Source organism: Chelon labrosus, assembly GCF_963514085.1.
Source record: "Chelon labrosus genome assembly, chromosome: 20".
NCBI lineage: Eukaryota > Metazoa > Chordata > Actinopteri > Mugiliformes > Mugilidae > Chelon > Chelon labrosus.
This window is the reverse complement of record NC_140353.1, coordinates 8,751,516-8,769,605: the sequence shown is the minus strand read 5'-3', so window position 1 is coordinate 8,769,605 and position 18,090 is coordinate 8,751,516. Positions and strand designations below refer to the sequence as shown.

General features: G+C 41.9%; 1 protein-coding gene across 1 annotated transcript; it reads left to right on the top strand.

The window, feature by feature from the left end:
- Positions 1 to 3,078: 3,078 nt before the first annotated feature.
- plb1 (phospholipase B1) lies at positions 3,079 to 16,166 on the top strand (the record flags this gene model as incomplete). Its single annotated transcript, XM_084568510.1, has 43 exons — positions 3,079 to 3,257; positions 3,870 to 3,913; positions 4,038 to 4,101; positions 4,517 to 4,580; positions 4,724 to 4,758; positions 5,455 to 5,521; positions 5,608 to 5,656; positions 6,050 to 6,115; positions 6,198 to 6,263; positions 6,350 to 6,405; positions 6,539 to 6,605; positions 6,687 to 6,794; positions 6,942 to 6,995; positions 7,308 to 7,376; positions 7,459 to 7,545; positions 7,638 to 7,698; positions 7,818 to 7,876; positions 8,086 to 8,162; positions 8,255 to 8,298; positions 8,516 to 8,624; positions 8,742 to 8,793; positions 8,888 to 8,968; positions 9,459 to 9,524; positions 9,640 to 9,740; positions 9,842 to 9,923; positions 10,811 to 10,915; positions 11,010 to 11,105; positions 11,197 to 11,268; positions 11,371 to 11,448; positions 11,538 to 11,598; positions 11,674 to 11,732; positions 12,464 to 12,531; positions 12,638 to 12,681; positions 12,804 to 12,903; positions 13,011 to 13,062; positions 13,201 to 13,281; positions 14,063 to 14,128; positions 14,260 to 14,354; positions 15,110 to 15,191; positions 15,272 to 15,376; positions 15,482 to 15,577; positions 15,705 to 15,779; positions 15,897 to 16,166. Exons 1-43 carry the CDS (start codon positions 3,197 to 3,199, stop codon positions 16,164 to 16,166), a joined length of 3,294 nt encoding a protein of 1,097 aa, XP_084424636.1. The 5' UTR covers positions 3,079 to 3,196.
- Between the last annotated feature and the right edge of the window lie 1,924 nt (positions 16,167 to 18,090).

The following is an 18,090-nucleotide window of genomic DNA, read 5'->3' as shown; positions in this document are numbered from 1 at the left end:
TTATTTGGGAATTAGGCCATTTTAACCTTATTTATCCCCCCCCCCCCAGGGATTGACACCTTATTGTGGTCAGGGGGTTTGCGTGCCTCAGTGACCTTAAGAGCTATACCAACAGGAGCTTAGTCTTTATGTGGGACACCCAAGTTGGACAGGTCTGAAGGTAGAGGCCTGACAAAGTGCAGTCCACTTCTCCAGGCTGGGGTTGGACACATAGTTAACAACCCAATTCAATAAAGAAAATCCTGTTACTATAAGCAGAGGAAAAAAAGTGTATGTGTACACATGATGCCCCCTTCACATTTCTGACTGCCCCCTCATGTATGCCTACCTAGAACCGGCCCTGCCAGGCATGTCTTTGGACGGTGGGAGGTAACCGGAGTACCTGCAGAGAACCCACGCAGACACAGGGAGAACATGCACACTCCACACAGAAAGGCCCCAGTTGGCCTGGATTGAACAATAGATTAATATTTGAAATATATAAACCATCCATTTGGGTGCAAACATGGTTGTGTGAATAAAGTTAATAAGTTAATAAAGTGCACACAGGGTAAGTGTGAACAGGAATTACAGGGGATTATATATTAACACGTTGTTGCAGAGGTAGTGATGGATCATAAATATCAATAAATAACAGATGCATAAAAAAACTGTATGGTAGATGAGAGTCATGTTGGCTTGGCATAGCAGGGAGAGGAAGGTCCTGCTTTTGTGCAAGCTGGTTAACGACCATGATTTACCTCTTGAACAAGGTCTTTTTGTCACTGCGCAAACATCACAGGTGTGTTGGTAATGGCTGCGTTCCACTTTTAGAAGATGCCGCGTTTGTGCTCGCTGGATATACATCAAGGCAAGCTGAGGCACTTAATGGAACTGAGCCAGCATTAATACACCTGTGTTTCTCCCACTGAGACAAGTCAAGACGTCTGTTGTGAAATAGGTCCACACATCATAGGTGTATTAATGACGGCTGCATTCCAATCGGGAGAGTTCCTGCTTTTGTGTATGGGAGTTAACTGCCTTACTGGGGCAACCAAGCCATGGTTTATACACCTGTGATTCGCCTACTGAGGCAAGTCAAAATGCCTGTTGCAAAAACATCAGAAGAAGAAGGTTCAGGGTTTGAATCCGTGGGCCGACTGGGACCTTTCTGTGTGGAGTTTGCATGTTCTCCCGGTGTCTGCGTGGGTTCTCTTTCTCCCACCATCCAAAGACATGCTCATTAGGTTCATTGGTGATTCTAAATTGGCCGTAGGTGTGAGTATGAATGGTTGTCTGTCTCTCTGTTTTAGCCCTGCGATAGACTGGCGACCTGTGCAGGGTGTACCCCGCCTCTCGTCCGATGACAGCTGGGATAGGCTCCAGCCACCTCCCGCGACCCTTTCATAGGAGAGAAGACGAAGAAGAAACATCTCAAGTGTATTAACTGAAGTCCACTCAGGGGAGCTTTTGTTTTTGTGAATGACGATTAACTATCATTGATTTCTGGGACATTCACTGGAGCCAAAGCTCTTATTTATATGCCAATGCCTCTTCTGCTGACATAAGCCAACATATTAATATCTATTTTAAATGGCAGAAACATCAAATGGCTGCATTCCAGTCAGGAAATGTTCCGCTTTTGTGCATGGCAGCTAACTGGCATAATGAGACACGTAATAGAACCTATGGCCAATATTAATACACCTGTGCTCTCCCCACTGCGACGGGTCAAAGTGTCGTGAAATAGGTTTATTAGAGAGCAGCAGTCCACAGTCTCGCTTTTGTGAATGATCATTAGATACCATGGCAACTAGGATACTTCAGGGATTTCGCCATCGTCTCCTAGAAGACAAGATCGCCACTTCCAGACTATCAGGTACCGACTGAAAAAACAACCCCGACACTGCGACAATGGAATAACAGTAGTGGTAATGACTGTAACAGTCCCAAGTGACGGCGCTCTCTAGACGCAGGAGTTTGTGACGACACTTTTAGCTTCCAATATCTCCAAATTCCCAATCTCACCGTCCTCTGGAAAGAACTGAACTTGCCATGCTTTATTATGGGCTTATGCAACATGTCCATGTGCTTGATGAATATCTCATAACTCCTCAACATCAAGATATCTTGTTGTCTTACTCTGCACTGATTCCAAGGGTCAGTTTATCTGCAGAGCCAATCTAAGCAGGAACTCATAAACCGTTAAGCAATCTAATCATATCTTGACACATCTCCATGAGTGAACCTAAAATAATTACTGGTTAAGGCCCACGGTGTACACCCAAAATATGTCGCATACACGGCAGCATATAAAACAAATATTATTCATTTTGTTCTTCAGCGTTTAAAATCGTCACTGAAAGCTAGAGAACTGGCACTTTGTTAGGTTGTTTGAGCCTTTTCACGGCCAAACGAGTTTTATTGCGAATCACAGACGCATTAATTTCCCTCGAACATCTATCAGGTCCTTATCTCTGTGTCCACGAACCACGTGCTGCTCCCAGAAGCAGCTTCTGTTTATGTGCAATTTCCATTTTACGAGAAAATAAATCATTTTAATTTGCCATTTTGAGCTCAGACCGATGCTCTATTGTTACGTGGTTTCTGCGCCATCAGTCGATATATCAGATCACCTTTTATTTACTATTTTATTACCAGTAATTGAATTATCATCAGAATAAGATACGGTGGCTTTGATAAAGGGCTGTGTGTCCTTCAACTGTTACATGTATAAAGATTTATTGATGATTTGGTGTCATGTGATGTGACTTAATATCTCCCTGGCCTTCGTGTTTTGACAGATTGCCAGACACGATGGTAGTCTTTTGATTCAAAGAATGTAATCTTGGTGACAAGATACACACTGACAACAGTCGAGATAGGGAGGGGGGGCTAGTCATTCGGCTGATTGCTATTGGGGTAGATTGATAAGAGGGAGATATAAAGGAGAGGAAAAAGAATTGCCCTGATAAATATTTCACATCTTTTTGTTTCACACAAGAACTTGCCCCTCTTCCTCCTCCACTTCTTTTCCATTCTAAAGCATTGCTCTCTGGGGACTCTCTGCCTTCTTCCACACCCTTCACAGGTGAAGTGTACTTTTACAGTCTGTAAAAGCTCGCAGTCATTCTTTCTCTGAGGCTGAGAGGGGAAACGAGGAGGAGGAATCACACAAATCCCTCAGTGTGGAAGGCTCTCAGTGTCTCACCACATCATGGCTAGATTTGCACTCCTGATTCTGGCGGTCCTTCTTGGATCCTGCGCTACAATTACAGGTAAATACATGACTGAATTTACTGCGCTGAAGTGGATTTTCAGTTCAAGGCAGCCGTGTGATGAGATCAGAGGGATTTGGGGACTGAATAGTGAGCCTGTTTTGTCATGTTCACCCTGCTTCCTGATGCATGCTGTACTTAATTCAGCACTAATCAGTCATTTTGCCAAAATGTGATTGAAACCAGGTTATATTTTACCATGTGCGTCAGGGTTTAAATTTTCACTAGCGTTATATGATGTGTGTTGTTTGCTGATGTGCACAGTACTTTCACTGTTAGTTAGGTATAAACATTCAAGGACTCTTGGTACCGTGTTACACAGAATAACTAACACAGGAACTGATTAATCCTTTTATATGAATACGGAGCAGCCTCTAAGGCAATGTAAATGATGAGACGTCAGTGACTTAGAAAATGTCCTGGCATGATTTAACAAAACTGGACTTTTTTAGATCTTTACAACGACCATTGTATTAAATGGAAAAAAGACAAAAGGCATTGAGGAATATTTTTTTTTTAATTGAAATGATTTAATGTATTTTTTTTCCCCCCTGTATGAGTTAATTTCATCCTAACTGAATGTTTTATGCTGTTATTTCATGTTACGTTTAGATGCAGCTGGAGAAAATGAACTTTCAGCAGAAAAATCTGAGAAGGTACCGCATGCCAGTGATAACCCATGGGTGTTCGGTTAAAATATATGCATTACTATGTCTCCACATATATTATTTTTATTTACTTTTAATACTCTATATATTTCATTCCTTTTTTGTGCAACAGACCGACCGTTACATGCCGATACTCTGCTCACCAGCACCTGCACCTTTGTCACCATCCTCCTCAGGTAATGCAGTGGTGGTTAGCACTGATGCCTCACAGCAAGAAGGTTATGGGTTTGAATCCGCTTGCCGACCGGGGCCTTTCTGTGTGGAGTTTGCATGTTCTCCCTGTGTCTGCGTGGGTTCTCTCCGGGTACTCCGGATTTGTCCCACCATGCTAGTTAGGTTAATTGGTGATTCTAAATTGGCCGTAGGTGTGAGTGGTACTAGACTGGCACTAGACCTGTTGAGGGTATACCCCACCTCTCGCCCAGTGACAGCTGGGATAGGCTCCAGCCCCCCCGTGACCCTCCAAGGACAAGGCGGTTGCAGAAAATGACTGAATGAATGAATGATACTACTCTAAGCTGTTAGGTGCTCACTTTAAAATGTATTATCACATTTTATAAAACTGCCCGATTTGTGTTTCCTTGTTTTCAGTTCACGCTCTCAGACCTGCTGATATTTCAACTGTTTACACACTGGGAATGCCCCCTTCACAGAGGTAGATGGCAAAAAAAGACATGATTCACGCACATCCTTCAGTAATGCAGATGACTGTACAAAGAATATGTTGTTTCCAGATTGCCTTTGAAGCTAAATAGTGAATATATTCACATATTGCACTCTGTCTGTCTTCATTATTAGGGACGAAGCATCCAGAGTTGTCAGAAGACTAGCCGGTAAGTTTAAACTGTCACTTACAGGTAGTCTCATCCATTTTAAATTATTACAAATTTAGATGCCTGCTTGTTTTTTTGTTTTGTTTTTAAACTACCATTTAATGTTGCCCAGAAATTTAGCACTGGCTTTTATTGGCGGGGTATTTTTGTCCTCGTTTTGTAACTGCTTCAGATAGAAGACATGTTATGGCAGATAATTATATTGATAACATCTTTATTTTCCATATTGTTCAAGCTGTATCTTGAACCACAAATCAAATACACGCCCTCAAACCAAGTATCCCTGCTCATTGATTTTGTTCTAGTCAAACAGTGAGTGGATCTGAAGCTTAAAACAGACGCTTTTTACACCATTTTGGTCTCTTGTGATTATGTAATTCAAAGCGTTCCCAGTAAGCAGAGAGTTCAGTCTAGGGTCAGAGCCCTGACCGAGTTGCAGGAAACGCCAGATACTGAGCACGCTTTGTAGAGAAAGCCGTTAGAACAATATACTTTCATATCGAGTTTATCTGAGAGGATAGGATAGTGGGCCATAAATATGGTCCGTTGACCAACAGTTCACATTTAAATATGGAAAACTGACAGCATAAATGTCCCTTTTCACAACCGCAATGATCTCGTAATGTACATAATGTGGTTTTAAGGGATAGTTAGACACGTATTAAAGCCTCAATTGTGTCTGTGTGGTTTGAACAGAGCTGCTGTCCATGTTTAATCCTGAGGTGATGAACTCACCTGTTGACCAGGATTCATTGCAGCCGAGGTAACAGGCACACACATGCATGGTCACACATATAAATAAATACTGTATGAGAAGATGTAGGATTACTCACACGTCTTGTGTTGCAGGAGCTTAACACAGGAAGCCGAGGAGCTGTCCCTCTCTCTGTCACATCAGGTACGATTAAACCCCTCATTAGCATTTTTTATATGTTTTAAACATTTCATAAAGACAGTGACCCACTTTAAGTAAGCATGCCCATTATAACCATGAAATAAACGCACTAAGATATGCTATAAAATTGTGATATAACTCTTGGCAAACATCTGAACAATCACATGACATAGCTTCCAGGATACCCACAGGGTTAATTTTAACTTAATTGTAAAACACCTGTCTGCATTTGTTGACTGGAAATTGCATCAGGGTGGCTGCTAGGTGCCCTTACCCCCCACATATAAACCAGAGAAATTGTTCTTTTACATTTTCTCTGGTTATTCTATGTCTGTTTTGGAATATGTAAGTTATCTCATGAAAAACAACTCATCTGGCTACTGTGTGTCGCCGCAGGTGACAGACTGGAAGCTGGTGCTGCTCTTTGTCCCCGCAGATTTCCCGTGTGCCTGCTCACCACATGTAAGATCCCTTGTTTCACGTCTATTTTAAGCTGCGGTAGTGTTTTCAGAAGGAGAGGAAACAGTTTTCTCTGTGCTCTCAGGATCCTGCAGATGTTGCAGCCGCGGTGCAGGAAGTGGAGGCATCTCTGCAGATACTGCAGAAACGGGTACGGTGCTTTTGTTGAACGCGGTTTTGACCAAAGACAGATAGAAAAGTAGAAAAGAAATTAATGTGTTGAGTGTTGTTTTGCAGTTGCATCGCACTTTAGTTCACGCCATGGTCTGGAGCGGAGATTATCAGCAGGACACGTGAGTGTCTTAAACTAATAAAGAGACACAAACTATGCATTTTACACGTGTGCATCATGTGCAGCCTGTACTGTTACTGGTCAGATAATTGTAAAGGCTCATTACAGTCATGTGCTTGACTTATATTTCACAGAAGCTGTGAGTGTAAGAAGTTCACAAACCAAGGGCTACACAAAGCAACTTTTCTGAAAGCGCTTCAGGTACTTGTAAACACACACCTGTGCAAACCTGAGCCACATTTTGTTTCTTGTTTTACAATTGTCCGTTTGGCTTGATTTCAGGACTCCCTAAGTCTTGTCTTGCAAGAACCGAAGTGGCACAGCGAAGGTGTAGACTTCGCCGTTGTGCTGCAGTCCACCCCAGTCATCCTTGATCCCAGCTCAGATTCTGTAAGTAAAGAAAAGCTATTCCCAGATGTTATGGAACAGTACTGTTCCTGTCAAGTGTAAGTTAATCAGCCTGTGTTCCGATAACAATGCATGAAAGTATAGTAAAGGTTAATGTGTAACTTGGATGTATTTCCTGTTGCTTTGAAGGAGGACGTATTGTCTGACCTTAACCGACTAGCTGTTCAACTATGGACAAACCTGGTAAGTCCTCATTCAGCAAAGTCACACATGACACATGTAAAGAAAGTGCTGACAATCTATGTTTTAGAACGAGCCAGAAAAGACTCCCAGTGATCCAACAAACCAAAAGTCAGATGGAGCAATGATTACGACAGTAGATTAGATAAGAGATGTAAAGTTTAACCACATGAGACTATCTGCAAGATCTTATTCTCCCACATTGTTCACCTTGCTCGTTCACATGCACGGACGAGTTGTGCAAGCACTACGTCATTGGCTGCGCACACTGACCACACCTGATCCTGACACCAATCACAACTTTTCCTCCTCCAGCTCCAGCCATCAACAGAGCAGTCCAAAGTCGCGGACAACAGCGGCATCACGATCCCTTGCCCTACTCAGGTGAAATTAAATTTGCTTGTCGCTTTCCAGCCCATACAGTCGAACTGTTCGGGGTTGCTCAACCTGACTTTTCACCTTTCAGGAGCGACCGTTCCTGCGGACACCCGTAAATTCCCCCGCTGAAAAGGAGGGGGAGTTTCATAGAGAAGCCTCTGCACTAGCAGATTCTGTAAGAGTCTTTCTTTTGACAGATTTAAAACTGGGGTGCAGGGCAGCAGAGTGCGTAATAAATTATATTGAAGCATGCTTTATGTTTTTTAGCTCATGGGGACAGAGATACCGTGCCTAGACCGTAATCCATCTCCTGTTGTACCCACTTCAGGTAAAGAAATAAAGCAAATTAAATAAAGAAGAATTTCACAAACTCTTCTCATAAAATTTGGGGAAATGCAGTTCATTTAAATAAAGCTCAAGCGCCATTTTGTTCTTTACCCTGCGTAGTTCATGAGGTCAGGCCTGGAGACATCAAGGTGGTGGCAGCTGTAGGCGACTCTCTGACAGTGAGTGTTTCCCTCCTCATACTTCTTCGGCTAATGGTTGTACTTTTTTTCTGCAAGCAAAAAATATAGTTTGTCACTAGGTATAGGTATGACAAATATATATATTAAAAAAAATGGAGTAAATGTGTTTTTGATGTTCATTTAATTAATGTTCCCTCCATCTCCACTGGTTCTGCTCTCACTATCTCACATGTGATGTTTTCCTGCAGGCAGCCAATGGCGTGGGTGCAAAGGACCAAAACAACCTCCTCTTGGTGATGAATCAGTACAGAGGCCTGTCATGGAGGTGAGACAAGTTGAAGTGCACATTTATTTTCATTCATTTTCTGGAGGGAGCCTCATTTAAAACTAACTGGAAACTGTTTCTGCCGCTTTCAGCATTGGCGGCGATAAAAACATCACCACCGTGACCACTCTGCCAAGTATGTCTGTCTCTGTTTTTTATTTGAATGACATAAATATACATTTTAAAATGATTTGACACGAAATGGGTGTTTCTTTCCTGAAAAGAACCAAACTGTAGATCCACTGACCAGCTGTTTTCAAAGCTTTTAACCAAATACCACCAAATAAAATACAAATGCTCTAATTAAAATGATTTCATCTACAACAAATGACTGAATCTGTGATTGTTTGCAGACATCCTGAAGGAGTTCAACCCCAATGTGACCGGATTCTCCAAGGGAATCGGTAACGAGAACAGTATTGGAGCCTTTCTCAACCAGGCTGTCCCAGGAGCAAAGAGTGGGTCAGTCACACTTTATTATTTTGACTATTTATTCACCTTTAAGGTCTTAAAAAAAAAAAGCAAAACCTTTGCACAGCTTAATGGAACACCGTAACAAAGTATTTTCCCCTCTATCAGGGATATGGAGGGACAGGTGCGCATCCTAGTGGACAAAATGAAAACGGATCCGGTAAGGCAGCAATGCACTGCTGTAGAAACACATTTAGTTGCGAGCGCATGTGAACCTTGTAACAGTAGTAACATCAGAACCTTATCTCTTTCAGCGCGTCGATTTTCACAACGACTGGAAAGTGATCACCATGTTTATAGGCGGCAATGACATATGTGACTTCTGCACAGACAGCGTGAGCAATCTCCTTTTTTTTTTTTTTTACAGTAATATAATATTTCATGCTAGAACTATGGTTTATTTATTTTTATTTTACTTTTGAAGAATTATGTGAGAGGACAAAATGCAGTGGTAGTATTTTCATTTTGATCTGTTGACAGTTTTTCTTCAAGATCTCCATTATAATTTCTTTTCCAAGCTGAAAGCCTGACCACTGATAATCTCACCATAATAATTTTTATATAAATGATACTGGCTGCCAAAAGTGGCAAAATTGCTTGTGTATTTTTATAAACAGGCTAAAACCATCATAAAAACTAGAAACCCTTGTAGATCCTTGCACTTATAAGAAGCTGGAGCAGCAAATGACCCACATATTATCACTATTAATTCACTAACTGTCCAAATGTTTAAGTTATAACTGCTTTTTAAGACATGCATGCACAGGTTCTGTTTAAATTTTTACATCTTTTGTATTAATGAGAAACTTCTTTTCATTTTCCCAGGTGTTTTTCTCATCCAGAAATGTGGTCAGTCGTATCCGCAAAGCTTTGGACATACTCCACAAGGAGGTACATTTACATTTTCCAACCTCATCTCTACACAATCATACAACATCACTGCACGTTGGTGGCTGCGCGTCATCCAGATTGCAGACGACCCACAGACTGTATTCGTATCTTCCAGGTTCCTCGTGCCATTGTAAATCTGGTAGAGATGCTACACATTGTACCGCTGCGTGATCTGCACAGCGATAAAACCCTGAATTGTCCCACCTGGTTTGTGAGGTCAGTGTTTTTTTTTTTGTTTTTTAGATGACGAACTGTTGGCGCAAAAAAGATTTACCACACGGCACTGTTCAACAGTTTTGATATTTGTGTTTTTTCAGTATGATTTGCCCATGCGTACTGAGGCCTACAGAGGGATCGGCTGAAATCGAGAAGATCAGATCATTCAACAGAGCTTATCAGGTAAAACAAAGAAAAAGAAGTGTGGGTGGTACATTTCTGCATATACGTAACGGCTGCTTAACATTAAAAAGGGGAAAAAACAGAAATGAGCTAAACGGGATGAAAAAAATTCCCCTGCTTCATCTGTGTTAACAAAAAAAAGTGCCATAACCATGACATTCTCAAAGGCAGATATGATTTTTTTTCCTTGCTTTTTACTTTGTTCAACTGACGAAATGATGACGACTTACACTGATCAGCCACAACATTAAAACCACTGACAGGACAAGTGAATAACATTGACCATCTTGTGACAACTCAATGTTCTGCTGGGAAACTTTTGGACCTGGCATTCGTGTGGATGTCACTTAGACATGTAGCACCCACCTAGACCAGACCAGGCACCCCCACCCCATAGCAATGACACTCCTTGATGGCAGCAGTCATCCCCAGCAGAATGCAGCCTGACACAGGCGCACACACAAAAACACTTTAGGAACAACTTAAATAAAAACAGCACAAGGTGTTGACCTGGCCTCCAAATTCACTAGATCCCAAACTGATCAAGTAGCTGTGGGATGATCCACAGAGGCCCTCCCCTCAACCCATAGGACCCAAAAGGCCCCCACTAACAACATCTAGACACCACAGGACACCCTCAGAAGGTCCATGTCCATTCTCTGATGAGTCACAACTGTTGTGGAGGCATAAGGGAGACCTACGCAATATTAGGAAGATGGTCATAATGTTATGCCTGATCGGTGTATATCTATAGCTGCTAAACAAAGACGAAAAGAAAGTTGAACCCAGACAGTTTAAAGGCCAAAGAGTACAATATGACTGTTATGCAGTGTGTCAACTCAAAATAACTGTCCCTTGCTTTTTGCGTGGCCTGTTTTCCTGTCCAGAATGATATGAGAGAGCTCATTGACTCGGGAATATACGACACACACGACAACTTCACCGTGGTGCTGCAGCCTTTCTTCAGAGAGGTCTTCCTTCCTAGGTTGGAGGTAAAAAAACAAAACAACAAATCCGAAACATTAAACATGTATAATGACGTGTTCATTTTTAATTTCGTGCCTCCTGTGTCTTCTATGTAACAAGGATGGACGTCCTGACCGCTCGTACTTCTCACCTGACTGTTTCCATCTCAGCCAGAAGGCTCACACTCTTATGGCTCGTGCTCTTTGGAACAACATGGTAGGATTTGCTTTAAAAGAAGACAATTCACATCTGCATTTTGATGCATCTGGTTCTTGTTGCATTTATAATGACTTGTCCAATCTCTCAGTTAGAGCCGGTTGGAAACAAGACTTTTACACAAGACTTCACAGTAGGCATTGACTTGAAGTGTCCGTCTGAGGTAACAATTTATTAAAAGTTTCTTAAAAATGCACATCACAAGTTTTTGTTTTTAATCATTATTTTGTTTACTAATGTTTCTTAATGATTTTTTCTTTACTAGACCAGCCCATTCTTTAGGACCGCCGCCAACAGCGGCTACACCTTTCCTGGCCCTCCACCCACTTCTCCTCCAGTTACAGTAAGTTTCTGTGTTTCATGAAAAGCACGGCTTCAGAATGACAAATAATTATTAGTGGATCATAATCAGAAACCTTTGCCAATTTGTAGAACTGGGGCAGCGACTTTTCCTGTGCTAACACGGCTCCATCCAGCGCTGTCCCCACTTCAGGTATGCATCCGAAAGATAATTCAGTTATTATCTAAAGTAAAGGATTAAATCTAAAATGTGTTGAACTCTGATTAGTTCACAGGCTACGGCCAGGAGACATCAAGGTGGTGGGTGCCCTAGGAGACTCTCTTACGGTAAGTTTTTGTCCCAATTAATCAGCTATTTAGAAATATACCATCTTTGAATTGGATTCTTCATCTTTTGTGTAGAATTTATGCAAAATCCTCGATGTAATATTGTATGTCTCTGAGATCTCCATTTCAAGGACTAGGACTAGCAAGGACCACTTGATCTGGGCTTAGAGATGTCGGTTTAATGAGCCAAAGGGGGAAACTAAGGAAGAAAGTGTGGATGGAAATAAACTATAGTCTGTATATATATGGACAAAGTGTCGCCACTTCCTTGCATTGGCCAAACTGACGCTATTTTCCAGGGGACGCGGACAGCGCCATCTTGCGACTTTGTAGACAGAGTCTGTATCACGATATCGATGCTTTACGAGGGGTTGGCATGGTAACTGGTGGTCGCCATTATGTTAACTTCCTGTTTATATACCGTCAAATAACTAACTAAAACGAAACCTATCCAAATAATTGACACTTGACCATGCATCAGCATTATATTAACTACTTAAAATGACTGAAAAGATCATTTAAAAATGTATATTTGACGTGTATTTTAGTGTTTTAGTTGTGGCCCAAGTCCCATCCACTAACATGGATGTGGTGGAGCTTATGACCTATACTGCAGCCACTCACCAGGGGGAGCTCTACTTGCTTTGGCTTCACTTTTGAGGAGCAGTTCATATTCGTCCATCCTTTATACAGTTTGTGAAATAAACCAGTGGTCTTTTTTCTGCATGTAGGCAAGCTTTGGTGCTAAGGCAACGAATCTGCTGGAGCTGCCAATTGAGTACAGAGGGGTGTCATGGAGGTGAGGGGCTCATAATTCATAATTGGATGAACAAATTCCTGTATATTGCATAGTAGAGTATAGTAAAAATCATATTAATTTCTTTTTTATTTTATTTATTCACAAGCATCGGAGGTGATGAAACACTGGAGACTGTCACAACTTTGCCCAGTAAGTCAGTCTGTTGAGGTGTAATGCACAGCAGCACCACAAGATGTCAGAGTTGGTCTGAAACTAAGCTACTGTTTGGTCTTCAATGCAGTAAAGCCTTTTATTCATTGATTTTACACCAGATATCCTTAAGAAGTTTAATCCTAACATCAGGGGAATGTCAAGAGGGCAAGGGAAAAATCAGACTGGCTTCAACGTGGCTGTGTCGGGGGCTAAAGTAGCGTGAGTTCTAACATATACATCTGTATTCAGGTTTGAATGTTTCTGTGTGGCTGTGTTGTGAGTGTTGTGTGTACTAATGACAATTTATTTCGTGTAATTATATGCAGAGAAATCCCAGAGCAGGTGCATCGCCTGATTGAAGCCATGAAAAAGGACACTGTGAGTTTTTTTATTGTTAAAATTCAGAATTGTTGTGACACGAAATGATACTATTCAAGCGTGAAAAAGATGATCATTTAATCTTTGCCCTGTCTGTTTGTTTCCCTGGGTCTTTCATTATCTGTTCATTGGAAATAGACGGTGGATTTTCAGAATGACTGGAAGCTTGTGACCCTCTTCATCGGAGGCAATGACCTGTGTCAGTACTGCAATGACCGGGTGAGTTCATGATGACGATCCAGTGCACTCCCCCTCAAGAAAGGGAATCTTACGCTGTAGTACGGTGGCTGAACATCCCTTGGTGTTGTGCGATGCCCTGTGTAGCGCTGTCTCATGATATCACTCCCCGAATAGAACTGAGCACTGGAGCAGAATAATCAAGCTTTGTGAGCGGCCCTCCCCTTATTGTTTTATTGTGTCAGAGCGAGATGAGAGCAGACATGGTTTCTTTTCAATGAGCGCATTCTGTCACTTCACCCCTCCAACACTGATCGCCCCGCCCGCCCTCCTCTATCTCGGCCTCTGTGTGCATTAAACAGGCACACACAGGAGCACAGTGACAGGCCTTGTCCTCTAAGAGGCATAAACAACACCGGAGTCAACCCAGACTCTCTTCATCCTGTCTCGCTCCCTCCTTCTCTCTTCCCTTCTTATTTTGTCTCCCCTTTATTCTCCCCTCTCCATTACTCTCCTCGTACCCCGCTGACAGGGTAGTCTCTCTTTTAATGTTTGTGCTTTGAAGCAGAATATCAGAGTGCAGCATCAATTTAAGATGAGCTCTGAGACTGTGGTAGTGACAGCTCAGGGTTGGCTGTTGCCGGTATGCTCTTACATGTTGCACTGCTCTCTTGGTCGTCACGCGCTTACGTTCAGACTAGTTTCCCTCAAATGTGCTTAAATTATGCTGCTTTTCTCCGCCCACGACAGAGCAACAGTTTGCGAGCTTGTGCATGTGTATGTGCCTGAGTTGATAAACAGCTTGTATGTCTCAAAACTGCAGGTGGCTTTGTCACCTAAGAACTACAGCCATCATATGAAGACAAGCTTGGATATCCTGTACAAAGAGGTAAGATGATGTTATCTACCTTAAAATAAAAGCGAAAACATTTCCTTGTCTTTCCCGAAGTTTATCACTAATTCAGTCTTTTTGAATTTTAAAGCTTGAGTCTGAGAAGTCATGTTTTCTGGTGCTCTTAGGTACCCCGGACAATTGTCAACGTCTTGGGGATCATGGAAATTGAAGGCCTTCGCAGGATCAAAAGGGACAGTCTTGGGTGCACTTTGATCCAAGAGTAAGTTCATCGATCCACTAGTGCCAAATCAATTCTTCATGAACCAAGACCACCGAATCCATGGCAGAATGCTCTTTTGAGTCAAAAGCACTTCTCTTGATATTGATTTAATACATACTTTAGCCAGCATGAAAATACACCATTCAGCCACAACATTATGACCTTAATATTGTGTAGGTCTCCCTTGTGCCTCCAAAACAGTTCTGTCTCTTTAGAGAATGGACATGGGCCTTCTGAGGGTGTCCTGTGGTGTCTGGCAACAGAATGTTGTTAGTGGGGACCTTTGGGTCCTATGGGTTGAGGGGAGGGGCCTCTGTGGATCAGGCTTGTTCCAGTGCATCCCACAGATATCAGTTTGGGATCTAGTGAATTTGGAGGCCAGGTCAACACCTTGTGCTGTTTTTCATGTTTTTATTTTTTAGTTGTTCCTAAACCATTTTTGTGCTATGGGGTGGGGGTGCCTTGTCTGGTCTAGATGGGTGGTCTAAGTAACATCCACACGAATGCCAGGTACAAAAGTTTCCCAGCAGAACACTGAATTGTCATAAGATAGTCAATATTATTTACTTGTCCTGTCAGTGGTGATAATGTTGTGGCTGATCGGTGTATATAACAACTGGCTGCTTAATAAAATACCTCATCCTCCCTGATTCAGTCGGAAATCAAAATAAAATATTTAGTCATCTGAAATAGGTCATGTTGCGAGCAGTGATAAACGTACATTTTCTAAAATTAGCTGTTTATCTTCACCACAGGACTGTGTGCCCATGCTTCCTGTTGCCATCGGAGGATTCAATAGAGCTGTCTGAACTAAAACGGATCAATCGGGAGATACAGGTTAGTAGACAGGAACACTGACAGCAGAATGTGTGTCGACGACGTTAGCTGTGATATAATGTGCATTTATCTTTCATCAGATTGAGACCGAAGACCTGGTGTACGGAGGCCGCTATGATGGCAAGGAGGACTTTGCTGTGGTTCTCCAGACTTTTTTCAAAAACACTGTTGTCCCTTTGAACGCTGTAAGTTAAACTACACATAACATTTATCTTTAGGACGGTGTTACGCCCGTCTCCCCAGAGGACGTTAAACCCACAAACAGTGATGTTATATTCGTTCTCCTGCAGGATGCCAAGCCTGACACCACCTACTTCTCCGAGGACTGTTTCCACTTCAGTGAGCGGGGACATGCTGACATGGCTACAGCTATTTGGAACAACATGGTGGGTCTGGCAAAGCAAACAGTAAAAGACTAACTGTGTGTGACAGGAGAGGGGATTTTGGATGGAAGTCTATATTACCACATCGCGCTGCAATTAGGTCAAAGATGTATTTCTGTTTTATCTCTAGTTGGAGCCAGTGGGCAAAAAACAGACATACAACAATTTCACGAATTCCAGAAATAACATCAAGTGCCCCACTGAGGTAAGAAAAGCTGCCGCACAAGCACTTCCCGCATGCTACTGCTGGCCTAGTTGTGTGAATAATGACGCGTTTGTGGAAGTGGACTCCGTTTAAAGACTTCTTCTGTGTGTGTTCTAGGAGCATCCTTACATCTTCACAAGGGTGAACAGCCTCGTGGGTGACACCACCACCCCCGCCGCCCCCACCACCACCACCACCACCACCAATGTTGAACCACCATCGGATTGCTCGGACGGCGTGCAAGTGTGGCTCACAGCCGTGATGGCTGTTGTAGGCCTTATTATTGGTCTTGTGATAGGCGTGGTTTTCGCTTGCCTCACCATGTCCTGCAGAGGCAAGAGCAAGAAAAAGGGGACGAAGGCTACAGACCCCGCCACAATGTTTTAAAGCGCCGCTTGATGTATTTTTGCTCTGGATTGTTGGAGGAAAAATAGAAGAACAAACCACTACCACAGAGCAGTCACACCATTTAAAGTTGAAAGCACATTGCCGGTGGTGATAATTAGTCCTTCATTATTGCCCCTGCACCACAAATAACATTACAAGACACTAAATAAATGAGATGTCTTGCATTCAGACCTCATGCAGGTGAAAGCTCTGACAATCATTGTTCTTATATAAATAATAATAAATTATTTAATGTTAATAATCAGGAATATTTTCAGACTTTATCACTGTTTTCAGCGGTATCGCATGTTTCAGGGTTGTCGCTGGTCTAACAACTAACTTAATGAACCAATAAAATTACCAGCCATGACGAACCAGACTGCAGGTTTGCTTTGCAAAATTACAGACTGCACATTAACTTATTCCTGCTTTGTATATTTTATTTAATTCCAATTAATATGTATTTAAATGCATTGCTTTTAACCTGTGTTTCAGATACCCAGCACTACTAGTCTTACAACTTGAATGCTGTTAACTACTGTGGATATAACAACATGTAAATATCGTCATTTTTTTGCATAATCATGCATACGTAAAGAGGCAATGTAATTAGGCATAATTTTCTTCTGTTTTATCTTTTATTATCTTTTATTTGTTTTTGTTTTTGTATGTTGGAGTGTAATTAGGAATAAATAATTTGCATATAATCCTGTAATCTAGTGTGACTGCTCATTTCCGTCTCGACGTCATGTGGTCTGTTTGTCCAGGAGGTCGCTGGAAGTACAGAATCTAACCATATCGCAACTTTCATCGTCTTAATTAATTAATCATTACCTGTTACATAAACTTTTCCGATAATACATAAACTTTTATGACCACTTTGCAGTGATCAAAGCAATGACAGCTTCTGTAATTATGTCTTATAATTTATTGCGGTGACAGGTACATTTATTCGACTTGTGAAATAAGTGGGGGCAGGGCAGTTTATGCAATCTTTGTACATAAGATTTCGAATGCATTAACTCCACTTGTAAATTAGTGTTTTTTCAGGGTTGTAGGAAAAGTTAAGTTCAGTTATTATTACTTACTTGGCTGAAAACATGGGCACAAATTGTGTTTTCCTAAATAGCAGTGTATGCTGGATGCAATTTAGATTAACAGAAACAGACAACCAGCAATGACTAGCTTCTCATTTCTCAAACAACCATGTCTAAAGACACATCCCGTAGTTTGTTTGAGAATGGTTAAATTATTGGCATGCTTCAAGCAGAGAAAATATCTATATCTATATCTTGTAGAAACTACTAAAATTGGGTTAAGAACTGTCCAACGCTGGAAGGATAGTGGGGATCCAGCGTCTTCAAGGAAGAAATGTGGTCGGAAAAAAATCCTGATTGACCGTGATCGGCAATCGCTTAAACGTTTGGTGAAATCAAATCGAAGAAAAACAACAGTAGAACTCAGGGCTGTGTTTATAGTGAAAGTTAGAGCATTTTCTACGCGTACAATGCGAAGGGAACTCAAGGGAATTAGCCTCACTATTCAGTGAGGCTAACTGGAAAAAAAGGCTTTCAATTTGCTAGGGAGCATAAAGATTGGACTCTGGAGCAATGGAAGAAGGTCATGTGGTCTGATGAGTCCAGATTTACCCTGTTACAGAGTGATGGGGGCATCAGGGTAAGAAGAGAGGCAGATGAAGTGATGCACCCACCATGCCTAGTGTCCACTGTACAAGCCTGTGGAGGCAGTGCTATGATCTGGGGTTGCTGCAGTTGCTCAGGTCTAGGTTCAGCAACATTATGTGACCAAAGAATGAGGTCAGCTGACTACCTGAATTTTTCAATGCCAGGATTTATTGGGCTCAAATTGTGAAAGAGTGGTTCAGGGAGCATGAGACATCATTTTCGCTCATGAGTCCAGATCT